At 35.7% G+C, this 25,534-nt stretch overlaps 1 protein-coding gene and 1 long non-coding RNA gene across 3 annotated transcripts in view; one reads left to right on the top strand and one right to left on the bottom strand.

Annotated features, from left to right (window-relative positions):
* Positions 1-11,825, top strand: part of CYP20A1 (cytochrome P450 family 20 subfamily A member 1) — a 63,972-nt gene extending 52,147 nt beyond the window's left edge. For both annotated transcript variants that reach the window (XM_082397130.1, XM_082397129.1), the window contains 2 exons: positions 10,793-10,882; positions 11,032-11,825. In XM_082397130.1, coding sequence (XP_082253256.1) covers positions 10,793-10,882; positions 11,032-11,182 — 241 coding nt within the window. In that variant the 3' untranslated portion in view covers positions 11,183-11,825. The remainder of the gene's footprint in view (positions 1-10,792; positions 10,883-11,031) is intronic.
* A 1,442-nt stretch (positions 11,826-13,267) lies between these two features.
* On the bottom strand, positions 13,268-25,515 carry LOC309631129. The gene is made up of 2 exons (XR_014246080.1): positions 18,790-25,515; positions 13,268-18,738 (listed from the first exon to the last, which is right to left on the bottom strand). It is a non-coding gene; the product is annotated as an uncharacterized lncRNA (long non-coding RNA).
* Positions 25,516-25,534: the final 19 nt, after the last annotated feature.

Below are 25,534 nucleotides of genomic sequence, written 5' to 3'. Positions count from 1 at the left end.
TTGTGGTTAGCCCCCACCTTTCAGTGCAGAGGGAGCAGGCAAAAATGCCCATCTCCCAGTCTTTCTCTGGAAGGAGTTTGACTACATACCTCACAAGCTGTTGGCTGAGGGTCTGGCTTCTAATTACCACCATCTAGGTGTTGACTGTGATCTTCCGGACCCCAGAAGAGCTGATGGGTACTTTCCTCACCTTCTCCCCCCAACTTTACTCCAACAATAAATCCAGCTTGCAAGTATCTCCGAGGAAGGAGCTTGTCCACACATCTAGCAGTCCAGCTTTTATATCTGCCACCCAGGGGACAGGCCCCCATCACCCAGCTGTGATAGCTTATGGGACTTGCATTTACAAGTTCCACAAGATTATAGTAAAGAAACAAACAGTTTTTAAATAGGTGCAGGAACACCCCCTATGGCTATACACCCCGGATCAGCACAGAGGGAGCAGATAAAAATGTCCATCTCCCAGTTTCTCCTTGGAAGCAGTTTGACTACATGCATCCTTACCTGTTTTCTGGCAGTCCATCTTCTAATCAGTCTGTGTATAGGTGCTGACTGTGATCCTCTCCTTTTGGACACTGACAGATCATGACATACCCTCAACTACTGGGAGCAACTGTGAACAAAGACAGCGGGTTGGGTAATCACAGAGGTTTAAGAGGCAACCAGGAAGTCAGGCTGGGCTAATTAATGAGCTTCATCTCCTACACAAGACTGTGACAGCAGTCTATTTTATTAGATAAAATAGTCTGCTGTAAAGTGATGACACTGGAGAAAGACTGGAAAAGCCATTGCTGGCTTTCCGTGAAAAGCCATATATGCCAAGGAGTGTGGGCAAACATAGGAAGCTGGAACACACAAGGAAATGATATCTACTCTAGAACCTCCAGAAAAAAGTGCAGCCCTGCTGACACCTTCATATTAGCCCGAGTGAAGAAGGAACCCCCCAGGAAGGAATTCTGGAAGATATGCCCTTGGATCCTGACAGTGAGGCTTATGAAATGCCTTCTGAGGAAGAATACCAGGCCTACGAACCTTAAACCTAAGAAAAATCTTTGCTTCCAGTTTTCTGAGATCTGCTGACAGATGTTCCATCCTGTACAAGTGCTCAGTTCCAAGGTGCCCAGTAATGACATTTTTTCAAAGTTTTCACAGTGCATTATAAAGTAGAAGAATGTTTTATCTGATATAAAGAAACCAACACAAGGAGTCATGGAAAATGTAGAAACAGGGGACTATGTTCCAAACAAAAGAGCAAGATAAATTTCCAGAAACTGATCTTAATGAAATGGAGATAAGTGATGTACCTAATGAAAGAATTCAATATAATAGTCATAAAGATTGCTCACGAAGGTCAGGAGAGCAATGCATGAACAAAATGATAATTTCAGTGAAGAGGTAGAAAATATAAAAATGTACCAAACAGAAATCACAGAGCTTAAGAATACAGCAACTGAATTGAAAAATTCATTACAGGGGTTTAACAGCAGATTAGATGAAGCGGAAGACAGGATCAGCAGATTTAAAGGCAGGGCAGTGGAATTCATCAGAGGAGCAAAAGAAAAATGAAAAAGAGTGAAGATAGCTTAAGGGACTTATGGGATATCATCAGGTAGTCCAATATACACATAGATGTCCAAGAAGGAGAAGAGAGAGAGAAAGGGACAAAGAAAGTATATTCAAAGAAATAATGGCTGAAAACTTCCCTAGCTGGGAAAAGAAACAGACATCCAGATCCAGGAAACCTGAAGAGTACCAAAAAAGATGACTCTAAAGAGACACACACTGACATATATCATAATTAAATTGTCAGAAGTTAAAGACAAAGAAGGAATTTTAAAAGACGCAACAGAAAAGCAACATGTTATGTACAAGGGAACCCGCATAAGATGCTCAGCAGATTTTTCAACAGAAACCTTGCAGGCCAGAAGGGAGTGGGCTGATATATTCAGAGTGCTGAAAGAAAAAAATTGCCAATCAAGAATACACTACCTGGCAAAATTGTCCTTCAGAATTGAAGGAGAGGTAAAGAGTCTCCTAGACAAACAAAAGCTGAAATGTTAAAGGGAGTTATTCAAGCTCAAATGAAAGGATGCTAATTAGTAACATGAAAACATATAAAAGTATAAAATTCATTGGTAAAGGTAAATATATAGTTAATATGAATACTCAAATATTGTAATGGTGGTGGGTAAATCACTTATAACTGTAGTATAAAGGTTAAAATACGAAAGTTTAAAACTGCAATAATTTATTAATGATACACAGTATAAAAAGATGTAAAATGTGACATTAGAAACATAAAATATTGGGGGAGAATGTGAAAATGTAGAGCTTTTCAATGCATTTGAAATTAAGTTGTTATCAGATTAAAATAGACAGTTATAATCGTAATATATTTTATGTAATCATCCTTGTAACCACAAAGCAAAACCTATAGTAAATATACAGTGTATAAAGAGAAAGGACTCAAAGCATCCCACTGTAGAAAATCATGAAATCACAAAGGAAGAAAGGAACAAAGGAACTACAAAACTGCTGGAAAACAGTTCACCAAATGGCATTAGTACATCCATACCTATTAATAGTTTCTTTAAACATAAATGGACTAAATTTTCCAGTCAAAATACACAGGGTGACCAAATGGATAAAATAACAAGACGCAACTATATGCTGCCTATAAGAGAGTCATTTCAGCTATAAAGACACACAGACTGAAAGTGAAGGGACGGAAAAAGTTATTCTGTGCATATGGAAACCAAAATAAAGCAATGCTAGCTATACTTACATCAGACAAAATAGATGTTAAGCCATAAACTGTAACAAGAAGATCATTATATAATGATAAAGGGGTCAGTTCATCAAGAGGATATAACACTTGTACATATTTATGCACCCAACTTGGAGCACCTAAATAAAGCAAATATTAATAGATCTGAATGGAGAAATAGCAATAAAAGGACTTCAATACCCATTTTCAACAGTGGATATATCACCTAGACAGAAAATCAATAAGGAAACCACGGACTTAAACTACATGTAGACCAGATGGAACTAACAGACATATTTAGGACATCCTATCCAACAGAAGCAGAATACTCATTCTTCTCATGTGCACATGGAACATTCTACAGGATATATCATATGTTAGGCCACAAAACAAATCTTAATAAATTTAAGAAATTTGAAATCATATCAAAGATCTTTCTGACCACAAAGGGGAAGAAAGCAGTAAGAATCTCACTAAAAAACAGCTGTAAGTATGATGTGTATTTCCAGAGAATTGCATTTAACTAATATTTTTATGTAGTTAAATTTGCTTATAGTGGTTTATTACAGTTAAACTGCATACTTACTTGCAAGGTACTGTAGCTTATAATGAACTCTTAAGTATCTTGTTGATGTCTTCATAGACCTCATTTTGTTAGACAACGTACAAATAGATAAATTGCTAATATTAAGAATGTGTCAAGCTTGTAAACCTAACTTTTAAAATGCCAGATTCTTTTTTGATTAAACGTTTCAAAATCCTGGGTGGGAGTAATTGAGTTTTTTGTTGGATTAAAAAAAAATGGAGATTAAACAGTCTACTGAATATGCTTCTGAATAACCAGTGGGTCAAAGAAGAAATAACCATTGGGAATCAGAAAATATCTTGAGACAAATGAAAAAGAAAACATGGTATAACAAGACTTATGGGATGTAGCAAAAGCAGTTCTAAGAGGGGAGATTATAGCAATAAACACCTACATTAAGAAAAAAGAAAGATATCTAATAAACAGCCTAACTTCACACCTCAAGGAATTAAGAGAAAAAAAAAACAACAAAGTCCAAAATTAGTAAAAGAAAATAAAGATCAGAGTGGAAACAAATGAAATAGAAACTAGAAAGACAATAGAAAAGATCAGTGAAACTAAGAGCTGTTTTTTTGAAAAGGTAAACAAAATTTACAAATATTTAGCTAGACTTAATAAGAAAAAACAAGGGAAGGCTCAAATAAATAAAATTGTAAATGATAGAGGAGACATTACAACTGAGAACATAAATACTAAGGATCGTAAGAAATTACTGTGAATAATCATATGCCAACATATTAGATAACGTAGAAGAAATGGGTATATTCCTAGAAACATAAAACCTACCAAGAAGACTGAATCATGAAAAAGTAGAAAATCTCAACAGACCAGTTATTAGTAAGGAGATTGAATCAGTAATCAAAAACCTCTCAACAGAGAAAAGTCCAAGACCAGATAGCTTCCTTGGTAAATTCTACCAAACGCTTCCAGAAGAATTAATGCCAATCCTTTTTAAACTCCTCCCAAAAATAGAAAAGAAGAGAACATTTCCAAATTCATTTTATGAGGCCAGTATTACCCTTGACGGAAACCAGAAAAGGACACTACAAAAAACTATGGGCCAATATCCATAATGAACATATATGGAAAAAATCTTAACAAAATATTTGCAAGCCAAAATCAGTAGTACATTAAAAGAATTATACACCATGATTAAGTGGGTTTTACTCCTGGGGTAAATCTAGGATGGATGGTTCAACATATGCAGATCAATCAATGTGATATATGACATTAACAAAATGAAGGATAAAAACTGTATGATCATCTCAGTAGATACAGAAAAAGCTTTTGCCAAAATTAAATATCTTTTCATTATAAAAACTCAACAAATTAGATATAGAAGGAATGTGCTTCAACATAATAAAGGCCATATATGATATGCCTATAGCTAACAACATACTCAAGGGTGAAATGATGAAAGGTCTTCCTTTAAGATCAGGAGCAAGACAAGGATACCCACTCTCACCACTTTCATTCAACATGATATTAGAAGTCCTAGCCAGAGCAATTAGGAAAGAAAAGGAAATAAAATCAGAAAGGTAGAAGTAAAATTGCCTTTACTTGGAGATGACATGATATTATACATAGATAACCTTAAAGATTCCACCAAAAACTGTTAGAATTAATAAATGAATTCAGTAAAGTTTCATGATTCAAAACCAATATAAAAAAGTCAGTTGCTTTTCTATACACTGACAACAAATTATCAGAAAGAAAAGTTAAGACAACAATCCCATTTACAATAGCATCAAAAATAGTAAAATACTTAGTATTAAATTCAGTCAAGTAGATGAAAGATCTGTACTCTGAAAACTAAAATATTGATGAAAGTAATAGACGAAGACGCAAATAAATGGAAAGATAATCTGTGTTCATGGATTGGAAGAATTAATATTGTTAAAATGTCCCTACTAGACAAAGCAATTTACAGATTCAGTACAATCCCTGTCCAAATCCCAATGTCAATTTTTATAGAAATAGAATAAACAATCCTTAAATTCACAGAACCACTAAAGACCCAGAATAGCCAAAGCAATCTTGAGAAAAAAGAACAAAGCTGGAGGCATCACACTTCCTGATTTCAAACTATGTTACAAAGCTTTAGTAACCAAACAACATGGTAGTGCCCTAAAAACAGAGATGTAGATCAGAAAAATATAGGTACATAGATGGAGAGCCCAGAAATAAACCCGTGCATATGTTGTCAACTAATTTCCAACAAAGGAGGCAAGAATATGCAATGGAGAAAGGTTTAGTCTCTTCAATAACTGGTGCTCAGAAAACTGGATATCCATATGCAAAAGAATGAAACTGGATCCCTATCTTACAGCATGCACAGAAATCAATTCAAAATGGAATAAGACTTGAACGTAAGACCTGAAACCCTAAAACTCCTAGAAGAAAACATAGTGCTAAGATCCTTAACACAGGTCTTGGTAGTGATTTTTTTGGATTTGGCACCAAAAGCAAAGGCGACAAAAGTCAAACTAATCAAATGGGACTATGTCAAACTAAAGAGCTTCTGCACAGCAGAGGAAACCACCAACTAAATGAAATGGCAACCTATGGAATGGGAGAAAATATTTGCAAAGCAAATATCTGATACGGAGTTAATACCCAAAATATATAAGGAACTCCTACAACTCAATAGCAAAAAAGAAACAACCCAATTAAAAAATGGGCAAAAGGGGAATTCCCTGGTGGTCTAGTGGTTAGGACTCTGCACTTACACTGCTGAGGGTGCGGGTTCAGTCCCTGGTCAGGGAACTAAGATCCCACAAGCCACGCATGGTGGACAAAAGAAAAAAAAATGGTCAAAGAACCTGAATAGACTTTTTTTTTTTCTTCGAAGAAGACATAGAAATGTCCAACAGGTACATGAAAAGGTGCTCAATACCACGAATCAGATAAATACATATCAAAATTGCAATGAGAGATCACCTTATACCTGTTAGGATGTCTGTTATCAAATAGACAAGAAATAACAAATGTTGGAGAGGATATGGATAAAAAAAGAACCCTTGTACACTGTTGGTGTGAATGTAGATGGGTGCAGCCACTGTGAAAAATAGTATGGAATTTCTCAACAAGTTAAAAATAGAACTACCATGTGATCCAGCAGTGCTACTTCTGAGTATATATCCAAAGGAGACAAAATGATTTCTTAAAGAGATATCTGAACTCCCATGTTTATTGTAGCATTATTCACAAGTATGGAAGCAACCTAAGTGTGTCTGTCAACGGGTGAATGGATAAAGAAGATGTAGTGTATATATACATACAATAGAATATTATTCAGCCTCACAAAAGAGGGAAATCCTGTTATTTGCACAACATGGATGAACCTGGAGGGCATTATGGTAAGTGAAATGAGCCAGACAGAGACAGACAAATACTGCATGATATCACTTACATATGGAATCTGAAAAAACAAAAAAACAAAAAACTTCCAACATAGAAACAGAGAGTAGAATGGTTGTTGCCAGGAGCTGGAGTGTTGGGGGGTGAGGAGTAGGGAGCAGTTGACAAATGGGTACAGACTTTCAGTTATAAGATGAAAAAGGTCTGAGGATCTAACTAACGTATGACATGGTGATTATGGTTGATAATACTATATTGTATATTTGAAATTTGGTAAGAGAGTAGAAATTAAGTATTATTATCACACAAACACAAAATGGTAACAACATGTAATGTGATGGTTGTGCTAATTAACTTGAGGGTGGGAATCCTTTCATAATGTGTATGCTAATCAAATCATCATATTGTACACTTTAAATATATTACAGTTTTGCAGTTATAAATCAATAAAGCTGAAAAACTTTAGATTAAAAAATCCTTCAGCATTTGAGGCCAAATTATCTATTTTTCATTTTTATTTTAATTTTAATCCTTAAAATTGTGAGGTATTTCATAAAATAGTTGGATGTCTGTATGTCTTCTTTGGAGAAGTGTCTATTTAAATCTTCTGCCCATTTTTTTATTGGGTTGTTTCTTTTTTTGATATTGAGCTGCATAAGCTGTTTATATATTTTGGAGGTTAATCCCTTGTCGGTCACATCATTTGCAAATATTTTCTTCCATTCTGTGGGTTGTCTTTTCGTTTTGTTTATGGTTTCCTTTTTTCTGCAAAAGCTTTTAAGTTTAACTAAGTCCCATTTGTTAGTTTTTGTTTTTAATTTTCATTACTCTAGGAGGTGGAGCCAAAAAGATATTGCTGTGATTTATGTCAAGGAGTGTTCTGCCTATGTTTTCCTCTTTTATGGTATCTGGTTTTACATTTAGGTCTTTAATCCATTTTGAATTTATTTTTGTGTATGGTGGTAGAGAAGGTTTTAATTTCATTTTTTTAAATGTAGCTGTCCAGTTTTCCCAGCACCACTTGTTGAAGAGACTGTGTCTTCTCCATTGTATATTCTTGCCTCCTTTGTCATAGATTAATTGACCAATGGTGCTCAGGTTTATTTCTGGGCTTTCTATCCTGTTCCATTGCTCTCCAGGTCAGTCTTTGTGCCAGTACCATACTGTTTTGCTTACTGTAGCTTTATAGTCGGAGGTCAGGGAGCCTGATTCCTCCAGCTCCATTTTTCTTTCTCAAGATCGCTTTGGCTATTTGGGGTCTTTTGTGTTTCCATACAAATTAAAAATTTTTTTGTTCTATATCTGCAAAAAATGCCATTGGTAATTTGATAGGGATTGCATTGAATCTGTAGATTACCTAGTGTAGTATAATCATTTTGACAATATTGATTCTTTCAATCCAAGAATGTGGTATATCCATCTGTTTGTGTCATCTTCAATTTCTTTCATCAGCATCTTATAGTTTTGGAGTACAGGTCTTTTGCCTCCTTAGGTAGGTTTATTCCAAGGTATTTTATTCTTTTTGATGCAGTGGTAAATGGAATGGTTTACTTAATTTCTGTTTCTGATCTTTCGTTGTTAGTGAAGATGACTAAAAAGCACTTGAAAATATGCTCAACATAGCTAATTATTAGAGAAATGCAAATCAAAACTACAATGAGGTATTACCTCACACCAGTCAGAATGGTCATCATCAAAAAGTCTCCAAACAATAAATGCTGGAGAAGGTGTGGAGAGAAAGGAGCCCTCCCACACTGTTGATGGGAATGTAAATTAGTACAGCCACTATGAAGAACAGTATGGGGATTCCTTAAAACCTAAAAATAGGGTTGCCATATGATCCAGCAATCCCAGTCCTGGGCGTATATCCGGAGAAAACCATAATTTGAAAAGATACATACACCCCAGTGTTCATTGTAGCACTGTTTGCAATAGCCAAGACATGGAAGCAAGGTAAGTATCCCTCAACAGAGGAATGGATAAAGAAGATGTGGTACATATATACAATGTAATATTACTCAGCCATAAAAAAGACTGAAATAATGCCATTTGCAGCAACATGAAAGGACCTAGAGATTATCATACTAAATAAAGTAAGTCAGACAGAGAAAGATAAATATCATATGATATCACTTATATGTGGAATCTAAAAGAGTGATACAAATGAACTTTTTTACAACGCAGAAACAGACTCACAGACTTAGAAAACAAACAGGGTTACTAAAGGGGAAAGTTGCAGGGTGGAGGGATAAACTAGGAGGTTGGGATTAACATATACAGACTACTATATGTAAAATAGATAATTAACGAGAACCTACTGTATGGCACGGGGAACTCTAGTCAATGTTCTGTAATAACCTATATGGGAAAGGATTCTAAAAAAATAGATATATGTGTGTATAACTGAATCACTTTGCTGTACACTTGAATTGAACACAGCATTGTAAATCAACTATACTCCAATATAAAATAAAGATTAAAAAAAGTAGTTGGAAAAAATCAAGTTTGATTCTCTTTTGATCTGGAAACATAGGTATCTTCAAGTAAACATTTAGGGTCTCAATTTTCAAGATAGTTTACAAAAGGAAAGGCTGATTAAATTTGATACAGTTTTTTATATGGACTGTAATGTAAATATAGTATATTCCAAAAGTGAAAGGTAATCTACACTTTTTAAAAAGGACAATGAAAGCAAGATTCCTTTTTTTTTTTCTCAGAGTTTAGATCTTTTAAAAACACTTGTTTTTGAGGGGAATTTTTATGCTCCTTGGTGGGTGGGTTGTTTTCGTTTAATATATACATTTCCCCATTGACTTTTTTTTTTAAACATCTTTATTAGAGTGTAATTGCTCCCATTGACTTTTTTTTTTTTTAAAATGGGATTTATTTATTTATTTAGTTATGGCTGTGTTGGGTCTTCGTTTCTGTGCGAGGGCTTTCTCTAGTTGCAGCAATTGGGGGCCACTCTTCATCGCGGCGCGCAGGCCTCTCACTATCGCGGCCTCTCTTGTTGCGGAGCACAGGCTCCAGGAGCTCAGGCTCAGTAATTGTGACTCACGGGCCTAGTTGCTCCGAGGCATGTGGGATCTTCCCAGACCAGGGCTCGCACCCGTGTCCCCTGCATTGGCAGGCAGACTCTCAACCACTGCGCCACCAGGGAAGCCCAACTCCCATTGACTTTTTACAGAGTAAACTTCTGTGCAATAAAAGATCCTTCTTAGCCTCTTCATTTCCCTCACTTATTAATAAGTCTGGGTCTCATGTAATTGATGAATAGAATTTTTAGTCTGGTGTCTCCAATCTTAAGAACTAAAATTTGACTTAAGAGGCAATGTAAAATGCCTCGCATATTGATCCGATGGTCTCATGTAACATATTTTGAACACTCTTAAATGTAAATATTCATTATGTGATTTTGTATGATTTATCCTTAAATCTCATAAATGATATAGTTGCATGTTACAGTTTCATTCTTCGATGATTCTAGAGAAATGTATTTTGCATCTATTGTTTAGAAGTAGAGGCTTCCCTGGTGGTACAATGGTTAAGAATCTGCCTGCCAATGCAGGGGACACGGGTTCGATCCCTGGTCCAGGAAGATCCCACATGCCGCAGAGCAGCTAAGCCCGTGCACCACAACTACTGAGCCTGCGCTCTAGAGCCCGCGAGCCACAACTACTGAGCCTGCGTGCTGCCACTACTGAAGCCCGCACGCCTAGAGCCCGTGCTTAGCAACAAGAGAAGCCACCGCAATGAGAAGCTTGCGCACCACAATGAAGAATAGCCCTCGCTTGCTGCAACTAGAGAAGGCCTGCTCACAGCAACGAAGACCCAGTGTAGCCAAAAAATAAATAAATACATAAATAAATAAATAAAATAGAAGTAATAAAGTAAGCAAAAAGAGATGTAATATATGTTCAATAGTTTGGGAACATAAAAGGTCAAATTTAAATATAATGTGACAGCAGTTTCTATCTTAAGTAGTTTTAAAACTTTATTACATGCCTGTGTTCTTATAGTGTAAATATGTACCATGCCAGTGGAGCTCTGTTGTGATCAGGCCCAAATCTTCTTTTTAGGTTTGATCCAGAGCGGTTTGATGATGAATCGGTAACGAAGACTTTCTCCTTGCTTGGATTCTCAGGCACACAGGAATGCCCAGAGCTGAGGTGAGATGATAGAGAAACGAAAAGGAAAGGAAAGATGCTAGACTTTGTACTTATAATTTTGTTTATCACTGTTGATGGGAATGAACAATCTATATAGTTAAAGTATAGTTGTTAATCTTTAGTAACCAGTTGACTTTCTTCCTGACTAGGTTTGCATATATGGTGACCACAGTACTTTTGAGTGTACTGGTGAGGAGACTGCACCTACTTTCTGTGGAGGGACAAGTTATTGAAACTAAGTATGAACTGGTAACATCATCCAAGGAGGAAGCTTGGATCACTGTCTCAAAGAGATATTAAAATTGTATACACTTAACTTTGTTGAGGGAAATGACCGTTTAGAAAATATGTATTGAATCCTTTTATAAGCCAAGCATCATTGTATAATATAAACACCTATTAGTACTTCATCATGTGAATTTGAATTTTTGTATATCAGTTTCTTAATGCATCATATACTTTTATACTTATTGCATCAATATAGTGATAAATTTAATGGGAGGACTTCTACTTTTAACTTTTGTTTTATCAGTTTCTATGTCATTGTTTTCATGTTCTTAGCCTTAGTTTGATCTCTTAAAATTAATATTCTTGAAGAGAAATTATTTTTCACAATAATATTTTTAAAATATTCATAAAAGAGAAAAATAACTCATATTCACACTTTCAGTAAATCCTCTTAAAGGGGACTTTACATAAAAAGGAAAAGAAAAAAAGGACTTTATATAATTTTATTTATTAGATTAATATTTTTATTTTCTGAGTATAAATTAGTTTGTGTTTAATCATTGTTATTAGGTTTGAGTAATTCAGTGAATAACATACCTTGTATTTGCTTGTATGCCTTCCCAGACAACAGTGTTTATTTCATGACTTATACATTGCTCATCATTTTGAACAGTTCTGAATCATTTGGAAAATAATACAGTTAGTTCTGAATGTGTTTTGAAGTGGTGTCCTTCCTAAGTAGCAAACTAAGAGTGAGGCTTGTCTGTCCTTTTTTTGCTGGAAATTATAGTAGCACTATATTACTCCATTAATCATCATTTGTGGAAAAAATAAATTCCTGAATTTATTTATTATTATGTCATATCCTAACCATAAGAAATGAGAGAGCATTAACTAAAAACTGAAACCAAATTTAAAAGAAAGAAAACAAAGATGGGTGAAAATATTTGCAAAATATATGACAGAAAGGGATAATATCCATATTACATATAAAGAGCTCATACAAATTGGTAAGAAAACATACAGTAGATAAATGGACAAAACAGCTTTTATAAGGGGAAACAGCTAATGAACTTTTAGAAAAATGGTCAGTCTCACTAGTAAGAAAAGAAATATTGGGGATTTTTCAAAAATAAGTATCTTTCAAATGTATATTTTAGTGCTGGTAAGTTTTATATTTAATGCTTTTTTATTGACAGCATTGTATTTTAGTTTGCTTTCTTTGGTTACACTGTTCTTGAAGAATTCTTTTTTTTAAATATGTTTTTTTAAAGATAAAAGGAGATATGAAGGAAATATGCCAAGTGCTGATAGAGAGGAAAGGAAGAATAGTGATAAATGTTTGCAGATGGGCTTATTTTTGACACTGCTGAATTTCTCTTGTAATTTTAGTTTCAAGAATGTACCCTAGTTATTGAGTTATTTTATGTTGTGTTTATGGTTATATAGCTAACATTTTAGACCTAGTAATAAGTAGTTAAACATAGAAACTAAGTAACTAGATACAGCCTTTATTTCTGACAAAAACATTTAATTTATGGAATAATTTAAATTCTGAAACTTTTAAGTGAAATGTATTCTTAGTTCCTAGCATCATGTTTCTACAAAGGCATGTTGTTACATTTATTCCCTGTCACCTATCATATTCTATGGTTTTGCATATAAAGAGCATCTTCCTTTGTTATCCAAGTACCTTAATTGGTTTGGAAACTGGCACTGGAAGGTTAGAGTAGCCAGTTGATATGTAAACCAAGTGTCAGTAAAATCAGATGAGGTAAGTGGAATTTTAAAGCAAGGGAGACCTGATCAGCCATGATCAAGGCAAAAACAGGGTAACTGAACCAGAGTCAGGGTGTTGGCATGTTGCCAATAGTGAGACAATGTATAATAATGATGGAATCGAGGAAAATAGAGCATAGAAGAATCAGGTAAATAAGCATATTTTATCCACAGTTACATAAATAACTTGAAACATTAAAAATAAGTCATTTTTCTAGAGGATTTTTAAAAAATAAAAAATACTGTTAATCATATGTAAAATAAGTTATCCATTCACTGTTGTTCTTACGTGGCCCTTTGTATTTGTCAAATGACCTAAATTTTAGTAGCCTCAGTGTTACTGATGGCTCGTAGCATGGCTCTAGCAGGACTCTTAAGTTTTATAGCTTTTTGGCTTTTTAAAAACTATTTCTTCACTGATTTTGATCTACATTCTTTTTGATAGTTCAGAAGTTTATTGTTAAAAACATCAACACAACACATTTTTATGGAATGAAAGGGCTCTTCCACACTTGGTGCTAATAAAATTCAAAACAGAATTAATTCTGTGCATATGTTTGGGAAAAATGAAAAACTCACATGCTGTTTGGCCCACAAATGTGCAGTTTCATTTTTTGATATAAATAGATTCTATCTTATTTATAGACTTAATATCAAAATTTATTTGTTTTCTTTATATTAAAATAGTTTGTATTTTAAAGACAAAATGCTCTATTTTTTATTGGAAAATTATATGGGTTTATTGTAGAAAAATCTAGGAAACATAGAAGCACAAAAATAGGAAACTCCATCACCACTATTTGAACTTAACCAGTGTTAAGCTTCTGAGGTGGATCCTTCTACTTTTTAATCCACATGTAATTTTTACAGACATATTATACACAATGTTCTCTTCATTTAATATGTTATGAACCAGTAGTGTTTTCCACAGCTGGAACATTACTATTCTTCTCACTCAGAATGTAAGCACAGACTTGTCAATCTTTTTCTCTGCCTCTTTCCCTTCTCAAATATTGTTATTCTTTTCAACTTTAAAAATGGCCTTACTTCTCCATCTATTCTATCAAAACAGTTATATATTAGTAGAACCAAGTTGCTAAAGTCATAGCATAATCTAGGTGTTACAATGAGCATTTATGAAATGAAATTACTCCATTATCCTAAGAAAAATCTTCAATATAATTAAGTTCAAATTAGGATAGCATTTCATCTTTTAAGAGGACATTTTAAGAATCTTTGTTGTTGTTTTTGGACTCTGGGGGAAACAGATTAAAATTCTTCCCTGAAGACATGTTTATTTTTTTCTCCAGACCCATAAAAAGTACTGTTACCCTTTATAAAATGTACCTTTTTTTCACATGCGGTTATGTTGACACATTGAAAACTGCTTAAAAAAACATAATTCTACTGAGTGTGTAAAAGTGAAGACATGGCCGGTAGAATCAAGGAGTCATTTAGTAGCTGTGAGAAGATAGCTGCGAGAGAAATGGACACTATTTTCAAGGGTGGGTTTTTATATTGTCAACAAGTTGATGCTAACGACCTAATTTTTCTTCTTAGCCAGTCCTATGCCTGTTTCCTAAGTTCCTAAGACCAATGATGAAGGTAGAAGGGGAGGAGTTGGGGGAAGGGAGGCAGTGACAACAAAGCAGTTGCTGTTATTGCAGAAGTCAGAAAATCAGCGTGCCAAAAAGGCTGGATACTGTGTTGCTTTGAGCGTTGTCAGTGATCTGCACTGATAAAAAGGAGTGAGACTGAAACTTGCCAAAGTAGAACAAGGGACTGGAATGAGCATTTGTTAGAAACCAAATTCTTTATATACCCATCTCATTTAGTCCTTAGAAAGTAATAGTAGGTACAGGTAGGACTAACTAAAATAGTTCTTCATTCCTGCTAGAAGAAATACTGTAAATAAAGACAGCAAATACTAGCTAAGAAACAGTAAAAGATCTAAACTTCAGATTATCTTAATAGCTTCAGTGGGGTTTAGTGGGGTTTTTGTTCTTACTTAAGAGAGAACCAAGCAATAGTTTCAAATGATGTACAGTTCATAACAGCTAAAGAAAATGATTAAAAGAGTAATGTAACAGCAGTATTAAAAGAAATCTCAAAGGAAACTAAATACTGCCAACTCAACTGCCACTTGTACAACTGTTTAAATTTTTTCCTGTTCCCACATACGTATATTTTTACCTATTGCAATCAGAACAATTTGGTCTACTTTTCATTTAATTCATTTCAGACATTTTCTTATGTTACTTCAATTTTGTAAGGTCTTATTTTGGGGTGGGAGTAGACTTTAAAATTACAATAGAAATCAATTTCATGTTTGATTTATAGAATTTTATGACACTGAGTGAATGGTTAATTGTAAAATTTGAGCTGGGAGCCATTTTGTAAAATATCCAGACAGTAAACAAAAGGCAGGAAATGACATTTCTTCTTCCAGTTGGCTTCCCATTCAGTCAGTTTACAGTTTGGTGGCTGTCTTTCTACAGATTGGGAATGGATCTTGTTATAGCATGGATAAACTGCCAGGAGCAAATAAGTCACAAATAATCCTGTTTGGTAGTTTTTTTAAAAATCTACATTTATATACATCTAAAATACTTGCAAATTCTTGTTTTAATTTTTAACACATGATAGTAGTGAATGAAACTTACTTTGTAACTATATCATAGATAAAGTTGTAACGTGCCTGTCTCCAAAAAGGCAATCAGTAAATATTTTTGAATAAATGAATGAAATCTTCATTGAGGTTTTCTCTGTATATAGAATAAAGGAGATTATTGAAGTTACTTAATAGTTGAAGAAGAGTTCCAGATAGCCAAACTACCTCTAATGCTAATAGCACTTTGTGATATGCTAAGTACCCCATTGCTGGAAGTATTTAAGAAGATGTATGGACATCTTTCAGTGATGCCTGTATTAGGTGTGAACATAGGTTTATAATAGCCTATAGTTCTACAAAATATCAACCAAAATAGTTGGTAAGCAAGTAGTCCTTTGTTCCTTCTATGTCTTATCACTAGATCATCATTAAAACTAGGAAATGTTTAAGGATCAGAGTTTTTTTATTAGGTTAGCAACAGCATTATTTCCCACATTGTGTCTCATGGTACCCTATCCTATGAGATACTCTGAGAAAAAGTTTCCTTGATCGTATTCATTCTCAGTTTATATACATATATTCTTTCTCAGAATGCGTATTAATATATTGGAAGAGCTGAGAAGTTCTACTGTAAGGAAACCTATTTTAACTTGGTGTAACACTGAGTGTTCCAAATGTATTTGATGAAGGTACCCCTTTTTCAAGTTATACCTATTATCCTGAAAAACCAGTGTTTCATGGAGATGTAGTGTTCAGTAGATCTATAGATGTGTCCAAAATGATCTACAGACAAAAGGAGTCTAAAGGAACATCTGTCTTAGGTAGTTCTTTAACCTATGCATGGTGCAGAGATTCTCCAGACTAGGAGTGACCGTATTAGAACCAAGGCACCTGAATTCCATGTTCTCTCACTCCCTCACCTCCTCCTCTTTTCCCTGTCAGAGGACAGAGCCCTCTTACTCTCCTGACTCTGTCCTTCTCCTGACTTCCATTTCTGTCCAAAGAAATGTGACCCATTTAGTTAGGCAACACTTTTTTATTGGTCACTTAATGTGTGTCAGATCTTATTCCAGATGCTGGGGATATAGCACTGAGCCAGACAGACATGGAATTTACTGTGTTTTCTCTCTTCTGTGCTTCACCCCAGGAGGAAGAACCCCAGAGTCTCATGTGCCAAAGCTTAACTTTCTAGCACTTGAGCTCTCTAGGTCCTGGGTTTGGAAGCAACTCAAGGACCCTTTAGGTCAGTGGCTGAAAGGGACAAAGGAAGGAACTTGTAGTTGACTACATGACAAAGAACAGAAGGCTTCAGTTACAGGCTGTAGAGGCGGAAGAAGCACAAGGAACCGTTGGGAGTCAAACCATTCTTTTTGTTACTTTTAGTTTATGAGCAAGAGAATTAAACTACATATCTTCTCAAGGAAAACTGTCAACACTGATGCTGAATAGAAATACTGGAGATTGTTCAGAGTGAGAAGAAACAAAGCTAGGAATTGGTTTGACTAGGTTAAAGAGCAATATTGATTATAGTCATTTGTATGAATTGTTCAATTATACTGCAGCACTAGGTGTGTTCATCTTTCATGATTTGTTGCTGTGTTGCGAGGTCAGCAGCTAATAGATAATTGATTTTTAGAGCTTAAAAGGACCTTGTAGAGATTATATGGCATAGCCTGCTCACAATTTAAAATTTTGGAGAGGGCAATCTAGGGCCTCTGGGAGTAGAAGAGTAACATTATTTGGCTTTCATTTTGGATTTTCTCATAGCCTTCCAAAGATAGGTGCTTAAGTCAGTGCTGTTATTATATTCATAGGATTTTGTTAAGCTTTCAAGGAAGTGTAGATTCAAAGGGAATTGGAAAAAATTTGTTTAATATTCTTGATACAGAGCCTTTGAGGGAGATGCAAATGTGTTTTGAATGTTAAATTTACTTAGATTTAAAAATACATATCTTCAAGCGAAGTTGCCATGACAACCTTTCTTAATGTGTGTATAAAATTTATGTCTGTCTCTGAGGTTTTCATCTTTCTCTATACAGGGTTTAATCACAAGAATTGGGCACTGTGGTGTATTTCTATCTAGATGGTGCCCTGTGGGAATTATATAATTTTGAGAAATGCAAATCAAGCATCAGAGCAGTTCTGTAGCATGGTGATCCCACCAAGGTAAATGTCATCTTGTTCTCTCCATGATCAGAGATTGATCTGGCTTCAAACCCACAATGAAATTCTGGATTGAAATAGAACCATGAGTCTGTTCTGAGTTTCTGTTTTTTTCATATTTAGAGGATTTGTAGGAGGGCCCTAGGAGGTTTGGGAAATTTTGGACTAAATCTCTTGGATAGCCCCCAAACTGATCCAGTCTCCTTGGGATCATCTAAATCTAATCCATAGGATAGGTTGACTCAGAACCACAAGAGACAGCTCTATAATGGCCAGCCATGTGCACAGAGACATCCCAGAGACTCCTTCTGGCCTGAACTCCAATCCAGCAATCCTAGAGAGATACCATTATCAGACCTCTTCACTTACTTTTACCTCACTTCAGATACACTTGTCTATCAGTCTCTCTTTTGCATGTCAGGGGCCAGGAGAAGAGTACTAGGATTTTGGACACCCAAAGTTTAGGAGGAAGGAATTCTCATCCTCAATTCTGGAAATACGAATTTATTAAGCAGTAGAATAAGGGGGTAGTCACTGGTACCTTCTGGTAACTATGACTTGACTTTGAGAACTCTTAACATGGCTGCCTGAGATTTTGAGATGCTTGCTAAAGAGCTATGTTTGTTTGTGTTTTATAATTTAGTTCTTCTGTGGTATAGTAAAAAATAATAATTTTTTTTTGCAATTTAAGAACCCCTGAAGATAATTAATTAAATTGAGATTAGAAGTATGATCTACTAATGTGCTAGCTTTGAATTTACTTTAGTCTTAATAGACTTTGTAAAACTGTGTTACATTTAAGAGACTCCATGGATATGTTCTAATCCAATAGCCTTATAAAAGGGGGAAATGAAAGCTGAGAGAACTTATTTTATATGAGAATTTGCCCAGGCTAGCACAATTTTTTTTCCGCAAACTTGTTCAGAATGTGATTTCCTTTTGGTTTCATATTATTCTCTAAAGGATGAATTTAAAACCAAGGAAAGGCCCCCTAAGCAAAAAGAATTGCCTAAATTACTATACTATGCTATTGATAACTGGGAGAAATAGGATAATAGTCTCCTAAAAACAAACACTTGAAAAGAGATGTCCTATCTATGATGGGACATGCTATGATGTTTATAACGGTTTGGGGGCTTATTTTTATTGTAAGAGGCACAATCAGGGCCAACTACATAATTTGTATGCCCAGTGCAAAATGAAAATATGGGGTCTTAGCTGGGAATGAAGTCAGTCTCCCCCCTTCCCACCATTGGGTCTGCTCTTTTAACCTATGGTTGATGAGAGACCCCTCTCCCAACCCCACCCCCAAGGGATTGAAGTCTCCATGCTGGGACAATGTTGTTTACCTGGGTCAGGGGTAGGCAGAGGAGCCCCGCCCAGTTACCTGGTGAACATGCTGTGGTGCGGCCAGCCCAAAGCAGAGATGACTTCTTCCTTGCCCTGCCTCAAGATGCTGCAGAGCAAACTGCTGGCTGGACCCCAGCCCTCCCCACACCTGCTCCCAGGCCCCCATTGGAGGGTAACGTGGCAGAAAGTGGGCCTCCCTCATCAACTCTCCTCCTAATGCAATCTTACTGCTGCTCTGGGTAGAAGGCAGCAGTGGTAATGGGCAGGGATGGTTAGAGGGAGGCCAGGCAGGGTGCAGGGTACCGGAGAGCGGGAAGCTGGTAACTGAGAACATGTCTAGGGAGGCAAGGAAGTAAACTCTAAGCCCCGGGCGTATACTCCAGGGTCCCAGTGGACTTCACTTACAAAATACAAATTCACAAATAAAATTTGAGAATTTCACTGCAGTGCCTTCAAAGTGTTATACCCCAACACAGGGTCCTCCTGAGGTGTGGGCTTCTGTGGGACTGCACTGGTTGCAGCCCATGAAGCTCGCCCTGGACACATCTGACCTTACACCGCATGGTGCTGTGACTCAGTGGTTTTTGAGGGCTGTGCCTCCTGGTTGTATGCTAGTTGTCCTTGCAAATACCCATAAATGTCTTTTTCATGATTTATCATCAAGCGATTTAAAACTCTCTAGGATGTCTTAAAATTATTTACAAAATAGGCAACAAATAGATGCCAAACTTAAAAGCAATTTGATAATACAGATTTTTATTAAAGTTGCAAAAGTGATACAGTACACTAAAAGTCTCTTATCTGAAGCCCCATTTCACTGATGGAGCTCTTACTTTCCTGTATTTTAATAATTGCCAAACATTTTCTGCTGGAAGGTAAAATGGGATTTTTTCCCCGAAATATCATTATAAAACCCTATGAAATATTTCAGTGATATGAGTCATTCACTTATTCATATGGTTGGACATCTAGATAATAGAAGTCTGTGAGAAATATATTGTTAATTCCTGTGGAGGAGGAAGGAAGAAATCCTACTGATGTATTTTAAGTGTAGTTAAAAATCAGTATTCCTTGCCATTTTAAAATACCAAAGTTATTCTCTTCTGCTCCTTTCTTTCCAAGAGGCTACGTAAAATTACTTCGACAAGGAATATCATGAGTCACTTTTTTTGCTGTTAACCTCTTCTACATTCCATTTCATGAACATAGCAATCGGTGGTCAATGATATTCTTAGCAACCTTGTACTATACTAGTGAGACTTATTACCATATACCATGATGTTTAGTTAGCAATTTTGTCAAAGTATAACTTCTTTGTTTGCAATGTTACTGAAACTGATAAGAAACAGATTATTATAAAAAAAATTAGCAGCTTTGAAAATCATACATGCTGCAGTGAATATTCAGCATACAGGTTCTAATGGTATTAAAGCATAATCAGAAAAACGTATATTTCAAACTCTTAGCAATTCATGTTATTAAGTGAAGGTCAATATAGTTGTCAGTAATAAAAACCTAGTTAGTACATTTTGAGGCTTGACGCTCTATAAAACCTTTAACATAATTTAAGACAAAGTGTGAACAAAAGTAGCTAATTTTAGAAATCCAAGTTTTGTGAACTGATTGGTGATCTGTCTGCTGTGGGAAAGGATGATCTGTTTTATGCTTTAGCTCTGAAATTCACTGTTTTGGTGGGGGAGGGATATGTAAAACCAATTTTAGTAGAAACTTAAAGAATTGAGGACTTTTTATTCTTTGAAAACATATGCCTTTCAAGATAAATTATCTACCCCATTGGTTATGTCTATACACAGAGATACGTTGTCATGAAGAATTTCAGGTTTATGTTGTCCACATTCATGGTTTGATGGAAAAACTTTTTTCCTCTTTTCACTTTTCACAGGAAAGGGAGCTATTTTGTTGTCTCTTATAGGAAACTATTATAGATTCTAAATATTTAAATATAATCCTTCCAGGTTGTATCTTGGGTATATGTTATTTTCTCTCCTTTCAAGAGTGATTTCTTCTTGAAAAATGCTTTTTATTGGGTATTGGTTAGTATGAGGGGACTATTGTTGATTTTGTTAGATGTGCAACAATATTGTGGTTATGTGGCAAAATATCCTTGTTTTTTAGAGATATATACTAAAGTATTTAGGGGTTAAATGTCATGATTACTGTAATTTTCTTTAAAATTCTGTATCATAAGAATAATATAAGGTAAAATAGAAGCCATTGTTACATCTCATCAGTGGATGTTTGTGTATTCATTACACCATTCTCCATACTGTATGTTTGTAATTTCCATAATAAAGAGACAAAAAAATGACTTTCAATAAAAATGAAAAAAATATGTATGAGACTTGTGGACTCCTGACTTCCTGAAAATGGGAGGGTTTTTTTTCTTACAGACTAATTTTGGAGGATTCTTTGTATTCTTTCCAGTCATTTTAAACTTATTTCTTAAAATGTGTATTCATGTAGCTATAGAGCATGGAATGCTCTATTGCACAGTAAAGCTTTTTTTTTAGTAGTTTGGTACATTTTTAACCATTAAATAAGTATCCCTAAAGTTGAGACCAAGGTTTATATCACTAAAACTGAAACCAAAGTTTCAGATGATAAAGTGTGCCTAAAAATATAAGGCTTAGATCCCGGTCATTTATCTTCTGATCACATACAGAAAATCTGTTTCAAAGATTTAATATATACACATTATATGCACTTGGTATTAAAATTTCCTGGGAGTCTTAAATTTGATTAAAACCCTAAAATGTGTATAAATTGTGTATTAAAATATTAATCACTGATAATTATTTTTCTTGTTTGGGGTAAGAATAGGAACTAAGTTAACCATGTCATTGCTTGAGTAAAACACTCTGCATTTCTCCTGATTACTACTGTGTAATATCTCAAACAGGGAACTTAACTGCTGAAAAAGGAATTCTTTTAAATTTCATTGAAATACATATTCATTCGTTGAACTGTATATGTACATATATATCCAACTTGGTATTGCCTGATAAAATCATATAGCAGCCAGAAAACTAGTTTTGAGATTCTCAAGGTAAAGAAAGAAAACAGTCCCAAGTATCTTCATGAAGAAGGATGACATTCTTATAGTTTCTTATTTAATAGTTTCCAAGCATTTAATGTAAAACCAGGAAAAGGGATAAATATTACAGAAAGTGCCATTGTGTGGAAATGAGACAGATGGTATTCTTTAGGTGCCATAGATATTATTTGTTCTCTAATAAATTTTTAAAATGTATGAGAAAATACAGTAATATTAACTACTAATTAATACTCAATGTTAAGGATTTTAAACCTGATAGGTTGATGTCATTTAAAAGAGAGACTGAGAATTTGGAGGCAAAGAGTTAATGATGAAAATAATGTGGGTTTTTTTTTTTTTTTGTATTCTTTTTGGTGATAGCTATTCTGACAGGTGTGAGGTGATGTCTCGTTTCCCTGATGATTAGTGATGTTGAGCATCTTTTTTTCCTTTTTTTAATGTTTATTTATTTATTTATTTATTTAGGCTGTGCCAGGTCTTAGCACACAGGATCTTTAGTTGCAGCATGCGGACTTCTTAGTTGTGGCATGCGGGCTTATTGCGGTATGCATGTGGGATCTAGTTCCCCGACCAGGGATGGAACCCAGGCCCCCTGCATTGGGAGGATGGAGTGCCTCCCACTGGACCACCAGGGAAGTCCCTGAAAACAATGTTTATGATGAATTATCATGTCAGTGTGTGCAGGAAGAGTCTGGGGGGAAAGTCTGAAGTGAATCGGTATGTCTTCTAGATATCGTAAGACAAGCAATGTAAACAATTCAGTTAAGCAACATTTATTTCTTTAGAGCCCATAATATTAGGCAATATATTATATGCTTTACCTTAATTTCCTCATTTAAGTATAGAGTTGCTAGGATGAGATACATCAGGGGAATTCCACAGTATCTTTATTTCAGCAGAAGAATTTGACACTTTCTCACCAGTCACGTGACTATGATGATGAAATACTGGATAAATGTGAATCCTTTAAGGTACAGTCACAAGTGGCCCAATTTAAGGCATACTGAGAGTGGCTCTGACCAACTAAGTGAGTCTTCCAGGGCCAAGTCATTAGGCCCTCTTCTTGGCCTTGATTTCAACATTCTTATCGAAGGCTATAATGAAGCCCAAAGTCTTGCTTATCAAATCAGTAGATGATGTGAAGCAAGATAATTTATTTCAGGAGATTGTAATGAGGGTTTAAATTTGGGAAAAAGCCAAGGCATAATTGGAAACAAATATAAGGACCTGCAATTAGATTAAAAAAAAATCAACTGCACTTGGCATGACTGGGTTAATATGTAAAAAGTCTACTTTTTAATGCTTACTTTGAATCAAACTGATGATAAAATTGCTTTAAAAATGTCATCTTGGGATGCATTAATAAAAGTATTCTCTCTGATTTAGGGAGATAATAGCCTCCCTGGACTCTTATAAAGTAATCCATGCTCATTTTAGAAGAATTAAGATGCGCAAAACCAAACAACCCTACAATCCCTCCACTCAGATAATATATATGCACACACGATGCATGTACTTTGTATAGATTCTGTAGTTGTCTTCTTTTTTGCTGAAATGTTCTTGGTGGCAGCAGAAGTGTGTATCTATGTCCTTCAATTCTTAGAGTCTGCCGAATATTAAAAGGTCTTCTCTTGGCAGAGATTCCCACTTAGACCTTCAGAACCAGAAGGGCAGTTTCATTGGCACCCCCTGGGACCTTGTTAGAACTATGAAGTGGGGCAGATCAACTGAGTGAGAAAGTCTGGGGCTGGGGCCTAGCGATCCTGCGGTTCAACAAGCCCTGCAGGTGATTGCAATCCACTCAGAAGTTTGAGAACTGACCTGAGTTTAACCCTTTGATTTTTCAGATAAGGAAGCTAAGATCCAAAGAAGTCACATATTAATTTGAGAAAGTGCATACTAGAATCTTCACGCAGTGATACCTAGGATGATGAATCGTCCCTCTGGGGAGAACTGTTTATTGGGCTAATTGCTAAGCAGTATTTGAAAGAATGCTAGGTGGAAACAACTAATGGCGGAAGAGTCTGTTTAGCATTTAACTGACCCTGGTGGACTTCTCACAGCTCAACAGTACCCTTTGATTCACTGAACTTTAGTCCGAAAGAAAAGTTTGCTTGATCTAATATGTTAATCCCTGAAGCATGTTTATGGGCCATTTAAGTAACTACTCCATTCCATCACTAAAGCTAATGAATCTCAAGAGTGTGACCCTGCAGCTTTCATTTTAAAGAGCTCTTCACACTTAAGTTTGAGAACCACTAATACGGAAGATGTTTAAAGTGGTTAAGAACAAAACTAGCTGGACTGGAACAACATTTTCAGTATCCTTTAATTTGGGTTCCACAGAGAAAACTCAACACAATTTGCTAATGTGTATATAATAAAGCCAATATAACATCATCAGAGATTGCTCCAGAAATGTGTAATGGTAAGGCATTAAAGTGATTTTTTGAGAAAGTATAATATAGTTTCCTCATAATCTGGGAAGAAAAAAAAAGAGGGGGGAAAAAATCACTGTAGGAGGGTCAAGAGATCACAAATACAAGAGTTGAAATAATGAATCTTGCTCTAAACTGCAAATGTAGTCAACCTTGACTTTCCACAGTACAAATAAAGGTCATGGACTTTATAATATCTCAGCAGGTGTCAGGAATTTTAGTTTTTTAAGGTTACATTGTGTGGAGTAGTCAGATTTAGGAAAAAAAGATATAGTATCTAAGGAATAACAGAATAATAACTGCAAGATCAAAATGATCTACCTTGAATTTTTGTGTCATTTATCGTTTCCCAAAGTGCTTTAAACATTTATTTTATCCATGTAACAGTCCTGTGAGGAATGAAAGTACCAGCAAAACCGTTTTCGAAACTTTAAACACGGAATAGACGAAGAAAAAAGTCAAGTTGACAGACTAAGAGAAATGACAGAAAAGGTTGTCACTGAGGAAGCGAAGCAAAGAGAGGGCAAGCGCAAAAAGCTGAAGTCCGGAGGATGGTCAAAGGAGAACAGAACAGAGGCTAACCTGGCAGGGGGAAACGCTGTCAATGGGCAAACAGGTGCAAAAAAGGCGAAGGACAGGAAATTTGGGATTAGGAAATTGAAATTTACTTATTTGTACCAGTGAGGATGGATGAGGTCAAAGATGAAGAGAAAAATGAAAAGTGGGGCGGCACTTAAAGCTGCATGAAAGTTTAGTGGGCTGATGTTATCCCTCAGGCCCATGACCATGGGGTTGGGCCCCAGATTGAGGATAACGCCGAGGGGAGTCGCTGAAGACGCGGGCCGAAAGACGGCGGAGCCGGGTGGGCGTTCACGCCGGACTAACAAAGACAGCCAGGGGCGCTTCTCCAGCCACGCAACCTGCGGGGACCGAAGGGTTAACTGCGCGCGCTACTCCCGCGCGCATCCCGGCCCCCACTCCCGCGGTCGCTAGGAGACGCCGGAAGT

This window comes from Balaenoptera borealis (assembly GCF_965194805.1).
Source record: "Balaenoptera borealis genome assembly, chromosome: 6".
Taxonomy (NCBI): Eukaryota; Metazoa; Chordata; class Mammalia; order Artiodactyla; family Balaenopteridae; genus Balaenoptera; species Balaenoptera borealis.
This window is presented reverse-complemented; position numbering and strand designations above follow the sequence as displayed.